The following is an 11,041-nucleotide window of genomic DNA, read 5'->3' on the forward strand; positions in this document are numbered from 1 at the left end:
GAGAAATATATATATATATATATATATATATATATATATATATATATATATATATATATATATTTATGTGTGTGTGTGTGTGTATGTATAATCTGAATATTCCGACGTTGTGAAATATGCGATAAGATTACGGTGTCATCTCGAAAAATATCCGTGAACTAATTTTTCACTCTACTTTATCATAATTGTCGGAATATTTAACCGCATGTTCTCGTAAACTTTTCTGCAAACTTTTTGTATCTTCTTTGGCATCAAAACTAAATTTTGAAAGTGTAGTAGTGATTTTTGAACTTTTCCTGATTGGAGCATTCACAGTTTCAGTATGTACAACCTGCAGAATGTTTGTATTAAATAAATGTTGCACTAACTGACAGCTCAAAATTTAAATTTATATAAATTTTTTTCGTTTTCGTCACATATTGAGCAATGCTCCAATTTATTTTTGCGTGTACTTTTGTTGTGTAAAAGCGCTTGTAATTCCGTGCAAGCAACTAGACATAAACTTTGCAGAAAAAAGTCAATGTTTTTTTTCATGTCCGGCATCCCCTTAACATCGAGAATCAAAAACTCGGCGTGCCCCAATGAACATATTATTCTTCAATATAAATGTTTATAATGTAGTAATATTTTATGTATATTACACATTATATAATTATATACATTATTGAAAATATATTCACTATAGAGAAATCTATATTGATGTTTCGTGAGTTTAAAGTTGTGTTGCAGTATAGAAAAATAATTTTTCTATATAAATATATTTGTTATCATAAATTAAAACATTAGTGAAAATATATATTGCTTGTTGTTGGTAAAATCAATGTTAATTGTTTGTGGATTCAAGATTATGTTTTGTTATATATAAAATTAAATTTTCTCTATGAATATAATAACTCCTATATGTGTGTTCGTCGATATAAATCAAGTCTTATATTTTTGTTACATAAGTAAGTAGTCTTATATTTTTTTTACATAAGTAAATTAACGTTTTTTTTGCTACTCTTCTTATTCCAAATCGTATTATATATAATCATATTATATATAAATTGTGTATGTATGTGTGTGTGTGTGTGTGTGTGTGTGTGTGTGTGTGTGTACGCATGTATGTGTGGGTGGGTGTGATATGACGGTTCTCAGTCCTTATCTGTTCCGTAACTTATCATCGTAAACATCTATCCAATCATTTATGCATCCATCCATCCATGCACACGCACGCATACACTCACATACACTCACACCCATACACACTCACGCCTACACCATACCCAGCCACTCACAACACATATATATACAGGGTGTCCCGCCACTATCGCATTATCTTTTAAAAGCAAATTCCTGAGGTAATTTGAATAAAAAAATCCTAATGCAAAAATGGCGAGGTTATAATGCTTTTCAAATTATAAACAAAATTGACTAAGTTGACCAATTATACTGGCTAAAGTACGCGCGCTCAGGTACAATACACAATGATACACGTGCATGCACATCTCGTCCCTTTTCCAAATATTAATACGGAAGTTCCTTACATACAACAACGTATTTAATAATAATCTATCTTTCCTATCATTTAAATAAACATATCGCAAATAATAATTTCGTCAAAATGTTATGAATAAAATATCACACAATACATTTATGAGAATCAATGAGCAGTCACGCATTTGACGTTTCTTTCAGAGATTTACAACTAATTTCATATCTTATGCAAATTTTCACTTATGTGCATGCACCTGTATCATTGTGTGTTGTATCGTACCTGAGCGGAATCAGTCCTTAAGAGATACTGCGGTAGTGGTGGGACACCCTGTATATATATATATATATATATATATATATATATATATATATATATATATATATATATATATATATAGATTGCATGTCATGTTAATTTTAAAGTTATTTATTGATTGCCAGAACAAAAGCAAAGTTTTTGAAATATTTCACAAATCAAATATGCTTGATCGATCTTATCTCTTTATGGACATATCCTTTTGTTTTACTATATTTACATATTTCAGCACGCGATAATCATATAATAATGTTGCAGAGATAAAATGTAATTTCTATAGCGCTATATCTAACTTCTTATAAACCGGAATAAGATTACATCGATAAAAGTAAGAATCTCATCTCGCTCGTTAGGCATATGCGCGACTATTCAATTTCGCCTCGTCGTCTTTTCATCACCGATCGAGAAGCCGTGGAATGGCACGGTGATTGCTCGTGTTCATTACACGCGCATAAAATACTACCCGGCTTATCACGATCGACGTTTCTTTTGTGGTGTTCTTTGCGTGACTCTCGTCGTGTTCTTTTCAGGTTTCTCCCCCTACAGAAGTATACGGAGGTTTCATTGAAGGAAACGCCATCACTCGACGCGCCGGAGTGGCCGCTTTAGTCAGTGATAAGCGAGCGAGCCGGATCGACCTTAGAAACCGCCAAGAACAGAACGGCAACCCCAATCAAAACAACGTACGAACGGCGAAAGGAGAAAGAAGAAAAGAGTTCAAGAAGCAAGTTCCGACATCGAATTGCCACGACGTTTCAAAGTCATCTGATATCGGCTGCAACAAAAGGGTATCCCTTATTGATTAATAGACGCATGCGCCGATTACCACGGTGCACACACGCCGGATCGCGGTTGTTTTCGATCTCTCAGTATCGTTCCCAGCGTCCGTCACAAGGCATCGACCGCGGGAGTGTCTCACCTGGCTCCTGTGGTCAGGAAACCAAGGCCGCTACCGCGAAGAGCGTCTCTCGACCGCACCCCGGTGAACAGAATCATCGTCATTGTTTTGCTTCAGCTGATTCGTTATTTCTGTAGTGGGTTCATCGAAACTTACGCAAGATCAAAATCCAACATCCAACTTGAAGAAATCAAAGAAGCGCGCGAAAAGAAGAAAGAGAGAGAGAGAGAAGGGGGAAGGGAGAGAAGGAGAGAAAGAGAGAGAGAGAGAGAGAGAGAGACAGAAGGAAAGGGATGAATTAAATTAAATTATAAACATGGAGTTATTAATATATATCGAAATAAATGTTGCGAGATACTTGGGCAATGTGTGGCAACCAGATGATCGAGACCTGTGGGTGTAGGACAAGAGTTTACGTCCCTGAAGATGCTCGTCGGGGTTGTTCGGGGATGGCCGCGCGCCCTCGGGGATGAGACGACCGCGCCTACACGTGGAGCGAGTGTTCTCGCGAATGTCGGGTCTCGGTCCGAGCTCGCAACGTTCAACAAGTACGAGCGGCGACGCGGCTCGCGGCGTCCTCGCGGTTGTTCGATCGTGGCGTTTCCACGCTCGGATGTTTCGCCACGTGCACACATCAGTGCTCCGGAGTGACGTAGCACGCGATAGACGCACTCGAGTTTCACAAGCCAGGGCTGCTCACGAACGGCTCGGCACGGTGGACTCTCGTCACGTCCGACGCCGAAAGTCTGGTGGTGCGGAATGAGATCCCGAGGCGCTCTCGCGTCCATGAGAGGTGCAATATTCAGTCGTCATTCAGTATTACTTATGGACCTTAACGCATTGTTAACCGCGCGAGTTGCTCTTCGCTAAGCTTGGAATATTATTCATTTCGTCGTGAATCGAGTTGTGTGTATAACATACTTTAAATTGAACTCTTGTGCATCTAACTTGAGATGTTATCCGCCATGAAATCCGAAGAGAAACCCGATCACGTTTCTTCGGAATTATCAAGAAACCAGGCCGATCGTGCGAGTTACTCCTTGCCAAGCTTTGAGTACCGTTCATTCTTTTGTGAAGCGCAATAATATACTTTCACTTGAACTTTTGTGCAATTGTGTAACTTAAGGCCATGAAGTCTGAAGAAAAAGCCGACCATGCTTCATTGAGTTCATCGAGAAATCAGGCCGATTGTGCGAGTTGTTTTTTGCTAAGCTTTGAATGTCGTTCATTCTCTTGTGAGTCGTAATAATGTATCTTAACTTGAACCTTTGTGCAATTGTGTAACTTGAAGTATTAGCGCCAGGAAATCTGAAGAAAAAGTCGACCATGCCTCTCTGAGATAATCGAGAAACCTGACAGATCACTCGATCAACGACCCATTGTGAAACTGGTAGACTTATTGAGCGGTTGTTCGATATAACAATTAAAAGTGATGCATTAATAATCAATGAGAATTGCCACAAGTTCGAGGAAGCTGTCTGATCCTCCCGCGTACTACAAGATGCAACCAAGAGAACATGGTTTCACACAATCAATTTCACACGATACAATTCTGATCGTGATCAATCGTGGGGCTTCTCGATCTTCGTTTCGGAGAGTCCCAACAAAGATAGCAATACTTCGTGGAGAGCCTTAAGGACACTGTTGTCAGTACCTAAAAATTCACACGTCGTCCCGTCGCAACGCTGGCGCGTTGACGGACGTGACACAATTATGGACAATTGCACATGGGGCTGAGGTGAGCGCGGGACGGATGTAAATGGAGCGTGAGGACTTGGTCGATCGTCGTCGTCCAGATAGATCCAGCCTAGTGGAGGAGAAGTTCGTCCGGAAGAGTACTAGGTGGTCTCCGTCGTTGCTTCATCGTCCGACGGGCGGCGGCGAAACGGGTGGCATGCCGAGGCTCCGTCGTGCATGCCGCCCCTCGCCTTTAATAATAGATAAAAAACGTAGGCGCCCGTGCCGGAAAAAGAACGGAAACCGAGAGGGTATTCGGAGAGAGAGAGAAAAAGAGCCACGGCCGATGCTGAGGAAAAGCGCGGTGGTTTCCACTCGTCGTTGGATTCGCGTATCCGCCGTATCTGCGGTACCGTCGTCTGTGCTTCGATCGCGATCGACCGGCACGGGTCGCGATCGGGTTCCCGTTGATGCATCCTGCGGGTGAGAGACCGAGTCGTGGGAAAGCGCGGAGAGACTGCGCGACTCATCGGCGAAGATACGGAAGGCGTCAACGACCGGTTTCGCCTCCGGCGATGAAGAAGGTTCGTGCGGAGTGTCACTCCCGTCACTTGTCTCTTCGCGAAAGAAGGCTCGTTCTTCGATGGCGATTCCCCTGAACGCGGGGGAACTCCGCTTCGCGAGTTTCTCATTGCCAACGTTCGTTGGAAATTGTTCTCGTTGCTGACTGACTCGCGGTTTCTTCATCATCTTCTGCTGCTGTTGCTGCCTCTTCTTCGCGCGTCGCGAGGTGGAAGTCGCGCCGCTAGACGCTCGTCCGCTTCTGAGTGTCGAGTAATCGCTGTAATATCCGGTAATAATCGTCATGTTGTCCAGTGCGTCTATTCCGATTGGCTAAGACCGTTAAATCCTTCTCGGATTTTTCTCTACTTCTCTCTCTCTCTGTTTTCTCTTCCCTCCCCCCCCCTTCCCCCCTCTCTCTCTCTTTATCTGTCCACTTCTCACGGAAACACACTTGGGTCGCAGATGCGATGAGAGCGCAAGAGGCGTCAGGTACCCCCCGGAAATGACGTCGTCGATACAGAGGAGCTTGCTAGGGCTAACGGTGCTGATGGTCGTCGGCCTGACCGTCTTCCTAGTCAGCAAGCGGCTGGCGCTGGAGACACGCAAGAGGGACGGCTTGCTGCTCGACATGCTCGCGAACATCAGCGGCAACCTGGACAGACTGGACAGCGGCTTCGACGATATTTCCGCGCAAACCGGGATCGCGCGGAATCGCCTGCGGCAGCTGATCGCGCTCCACCGTGAGAACCTCTTCGTATGCGCGGTGCTAAGCGAGAAGCAACGCAGCCGGACGTCCGGAAGGAAGCCGGCACGGAGAAGACGGCGACGACGCTTTGTTATAACGTGATGATCGATAACCGGTTCGATTCGACCGGTTCGAGTGGCTTTTGCTGGGATAGAGAATGCGGGAAGTGTTAGATCGATGCGCGAAGTTGGACTTAGACGAACATTTCATTTTAGTAAATCATTCCAACTCGATTGTTTTTTTCCGTTCGCTGAAAATCTCTTCCTTTCTTTGTTTGAATGCTACATTGTGATTCTTCATTGATTATGAATTACAATCATTTATAATTTATTGTCTATTAGTTCATAATTAATTGCTTTATATATGTATATATGATAATGATATTTGTTATTTCCTATATTTTTTAATATTTGTTTATATTTATTTATATTTTTAAATATTCGTTTATATTTGTTTATATTTTTTAATATTTGTTTATACCTTTATCAGAGTTGGAAAGTAACACGTTGCTTATAACAACATCATTGTTACAAATAAAGCAAGCAACAACGTTGCTCTTTTTTATTAGTATCAGTAACGGTAACGCAATTGCATTTTTTCGTAACTCTGATAAATATAATCATTAATTTTACCGTTATTTTGTATATATGGAATGCACGTATACAGAATGAGAAGCAACGAATTCTAAGTAATAAGTCTCCACAACTTGGTGAAACAAAGAACGTAAATTGTAAGGATTTGTTACTCCTCAAGTGAAGATAACAGTAATATAACAGATAACAGATATTTATTAACTATTTTACAAGTTTTTTCAATCGATTGCAAGTGTCATTTTATGGATATGTCTTTTTCTTCCTGCACGGAGAAAACAATATAGTTGCGCCAATCAGACTTAATAATAAAAGACGAAACAAATAATTATATGGTTGTTGCAATCACAGAACAATTGCTGAATTACCGACGTAGCAGCTATGACGATATTTGGTTGCCTCGTAATCAGAGTGTATCCATAGTAAATATCACTTACAATCGATTTCTAGTTACCACAACCAGATTACGTGTAACTACATTGATGTATCAAAGTAACAGAGTTACATTAATCGTACACTATACAATCACATAAAAACTGATACGACTATACTGCTCACAATTAAATATTAAATATTTCTGATATGCGCATCATATCTTTTTTCCGTGTCCGTATTTTGTAGGAATTTGGAGTGTGTGCTTTCTCGTTTACCTAAATCAATATTAAGAAAAAAAAAACAGATTTTGGCGAGTGAAAAATGCTTGTTTTCGACACAGGATACCTGACAATTCCTAATATAATGTCTGTGTGTTTGTTAGACTGCACACTTTTACTATCCAGTATTATGGACTTGCATAATCTCCACCAGTCAGTAGATTCGAGCCATCTTGGATGAGATCTTCCGCACTCATTCGCCAATATTGTTCAATTGATCTTTTCAATATTTGTTTGTTGCGAAATTTGCGAAAGGATAAAGGAGTTTCTTTTTGATACGGTCTATTTACACACGAGTGTTATGTCACTAATTGTCAAGCACGTGATATCGATATACACGCGCATCGATCTAACGATAAACAACAGACAAATGAATTCTGTACTTAGTAAGACAATCATTCATAAACAAATCGAATTTTTGCTGCGGGAATGCACGTAGCGTGAAGCACATATCTTAGATAATAGATTTTATCTATTTTCAGCGACTAGAAGGATAGAGAGTAAGAGTCGATCGCTGTGAAAAACTAGATGTTCAAGGTGGGGGCCAATTAATAATATCGCGATATATCAGAGACGCTTTATCCGCAAAGAAGTAAGTTACCGTCGAGTTCGGGGATAATGTAGGACGCGGCCGCGCGATCGCGAAAGATTGCGTGTGCACGCGAGTTGTCGCGCAAAAAACAATAATCGTTGGTAGACGCATATTTTAGGGGAACGGGAAATCGATTGTCCGTGAAATCGCCGAACGTGATATTTCGAACGTCGAGTATTCGTGCGTTATCGAATATGGTGTGTTACGTGCATGTGATGTTTTCGTTGCAGAATGATGTTATCGTTGTTGCTACGATATCCTTATACTATTGCGTATTGTCAGCCAGCATTAGCAATATCCGTTAAATGAATGTACATAGATGTCAAGTATTCACGGTATATATACTTTGCCCGAATCCTTTGAAAACGGTTTACACCGAAAAAGCGGTAGTAACAATGTTAACAGCAAAAAGCTAGTAGTAAAAATGTTTCTCGCAAAACTGCCGTTACTCAAAAAAACGATTCGCTGAGTGTTTCTAACGAAATGTGCTTTCAACAATATGTGGAGGACATAAACGTCACTGACAAATTTAGAACAATCATTTGACCGTGATCAAATTGTTGGTAGCAATGTTATTAGCAAAAATAATATTCTCAAATGTTCTCAACAAAGTTAGGAAACTTTAAACTGTTAAACGCTATTTATTAGCAAATATGTGTTATATATAAATTTGACAATTTTTATAATACGATCAGTCAAATCAAGACAAAACTATTGTTATCAACAGTGTTGCTAACACATATCTACTTCAATTTTCTGCTAAAAACATTTGTCTTCCACATTTTTTGATTTGAATCGCCAAGTGATAGGTTGCAGAAATAATGTTTTTGACAATGTTGATGTTAAAGCTATCAGCGTGTTACGAAAATAAGTAACTATGAAAAAAAAATTCATATATAATCATATAAAAATATGTATGATTGTATATAATTATATATGAATTTTTTTTATTCCATATATATGATCTTATCTAATTATATATGTCCATACATAAAACAAATACTGTTGAATGAGAGAAGGAAAACATAATATGATTCAATTGAACGTCGGCATCATGAGTTATCGTAAACATAAGCATTTACTTTAATTTTTCAAAACAGCATATTTTTCAATGTGGACATAGATAATTATATATGATTATATGGCTAAAGTCCATATACGAACATTCCTGGAGACCTATTGTCAATAACACTTATTTTCCGCAAAATGTTGAAAACAAATGTTATTAACAGTTTGCATTCCTAAATAATAAAATTAATAACAAAATGTTATTAAATTATTTTGTAACTTGTTGAAAACAAATGTTTTTAGCGATTTTAAATGGGACTATCTACATTTGTCAGTAACACTGCTAGATACACATTATTAGTAATGTTACTGCTGGTATAAACTGGTTTACACAATACAGAAATAATACACACTCAAAACATATAATTTTATCTTTAGCGGAATCCTCTTTTATATATGTATTCAAAGATGATCATCCTATAACCAAAAAGAAAATATTTTAATACCCAAAAAAAGAAATCTAATCGTAAAATACTATTTTCTGTATTCTAAACGAAATTCTTATCGAAAGACTATTTTTCTTCTAATGAAGTAAACTATTAATCGGAAATATACTACCCACAGAAAATTTTGTAGCAAAAATTACGTTAAACTTACGTAGTTAAACTTGTACTTTTCTTTTTGCAATGTTTTTTAAAACAGATTATAGTATGGAATTGTAATATAAATTATTATAGAAATATACGAAAAAATACTTAAACATTTATTTGTAGGATATAAAGTTTATTTCTGTGAAATAAAGCTATAAAGCTATAAAGCTTGTTTCTGTGAATAAACTTTATATCCCACAAATAAATTTTTAAGTATTTGTTTCTTAGTGTGGTGAATTTGACAATCTAACCGATATAATATAAAAAGAACTTTAAACAATTACAAGTTATTACACCAATTACAATAGTTACGACAGTAATTACAACGGTAGTAAGATACCAAGTGTGCATTTTTAAGCTGATAAATAATAATTTCGGTTATAATTTTGTATGGTCCAAGATTGTAAAAAATTTTTGTTGTAATTTTTATTATAATTTTTGACCCGTGTAGATAGTATCTTGTTTTCCTTTTAAATCAAGATGAATATGCTTATTTAAAACAGAATGCTCTTGTTAAAAGAAATTTTATTAGAAGAAATTTCTATCAAGAACAAGATTCTTATGTTATAGATAAAAGACGAAATTCCTCTACCTTTAAGAATATTTTACTCAGAAAATTTTTCTTTTAGTTTTGAAAGAATTTTTTTGAGGCCACACATATATAAACATATATATATATATATATATATATATATATATATATAAATATAAGAAAATTTTGTTAAAGATAAGATTATATTGTCTTGGGTAAACAGGTCGTTTCAGATTTGCGGGAAATTATTCGTTCGGTGACTTCTTCGCTGAGAGTTTCCGAGAGGATCGGCTGACAGCAAGTGTCTCGTGGAAAACGACAAGTTCTTTTTCTTCTTGAATTAAAAATATTGTTGAAGGTACACAACGAGCGTGCGTGCTATTTTTATCGGGGCGAAGATCTATTTCGGACTGGTCGTCGCGAGAGTTATTCTCGTAATATTTATTCGCGCTAGATCTGGGACGTCCTGGTATTTGCCGAGAGATTTGATAAATTGATACACAAAAGCAACTTCGAGCGACTCGTGCGTGCAATATACAATATGTACGTGCTAGCACACATCACGAAATAGACCAACAATGCGTCGTATTTCGACGCGTTGCGTGCGGATTGCTCACACATCGGAAAATGTATTTTTACTTAATCCACATCGTGGTAAAAATGCCGCGTAAAACGCGCGATCATCCCTCGCAGAGGGATTCTGTATTTTGCGCGTGATTATTTTTATAAATCTCTTCAGAAAAATGCGAATAAATCGTTTATGTGTGTCTTGTATGTGTCTCGTGTCTCCCCCGTGTCTCATCCATATTATTATCCTGTATTATTATTATTATCCATAATATTATTATTATTATTGTGTATAAAGTGAATGTCGCAATTACTCAGGAAATACTAACAGTAACGTTACATTGATATTATAATTTCCCATTCAACAATGTAATTGTTACATAACACTCACATTATATTGCACTTATATTATTGAGTAAGTAATTATAACATAGATATTATATTACTTTATAACAATAATTATAACAGTAATTATAACATAGATATTATATTACTGACAGTTAATATTCACTTGGTATAACAGCTTGCATCTGTTTTTCTTAAGAAATCAGTTAATACAGGTTCATATTTACCTAAAACATGTGTTCTTACTGTAAATTTTATATGTTATCATTATAAGTTATCATAGTTATAACAAGTTTCAAATAAAATTAAGAATTTCATAGTAAATCCTGGAATATTATAATTTTACATGCATGCTGCTGACAGGGACAGTTCAAATAGTTTATCAACATTGTAGAAGTTGACAGTTAATATCAGATATCTATTTATTA

At 37.3% G+C, this 11,041-nt stretch overlaps 1 protein-coding gene across 1 annotated transcript in view; it reads left to right on the forward strand.

The window, feature by feature from the left end:
- LOC116845022 (probable ATP-dependent RNA helicase spindle-E) overlaps positions 1–2,598 on the forward strand; it is a 19,437-nt gene extending 16,839 nt beyond the window's left edge. The window contains 1 exon segment of the mRNA XM_032817258.1: positions 2,323–2,598. Coding sequence (XP_032673149.1) covers positions 2,323–2,598 — 276 coding nt within the window.
- The last annotated feature ends 8,443 nt before the right edge of the window (positions 2,599–11,041 follow it).

The sequence above is a fragment of the Odontomachus brunneus genome, unplaced genomic scaffold (assembly GCF_010583005.1).
Source record: "Odontomachus brunneus isolate Ranch 3 - 2012 unplaced genomic scaffold, Obru_v1 Obru_scaffold_048, whole genome shotgun sequence".
In the NCBI taxonomy this organism is placed as follows: Eukaryota; Metazoa; Arthropoda; class Insecta; order Hymenoptera; family Formicidae; genus Odontomachus; species Odontomachus brunneus.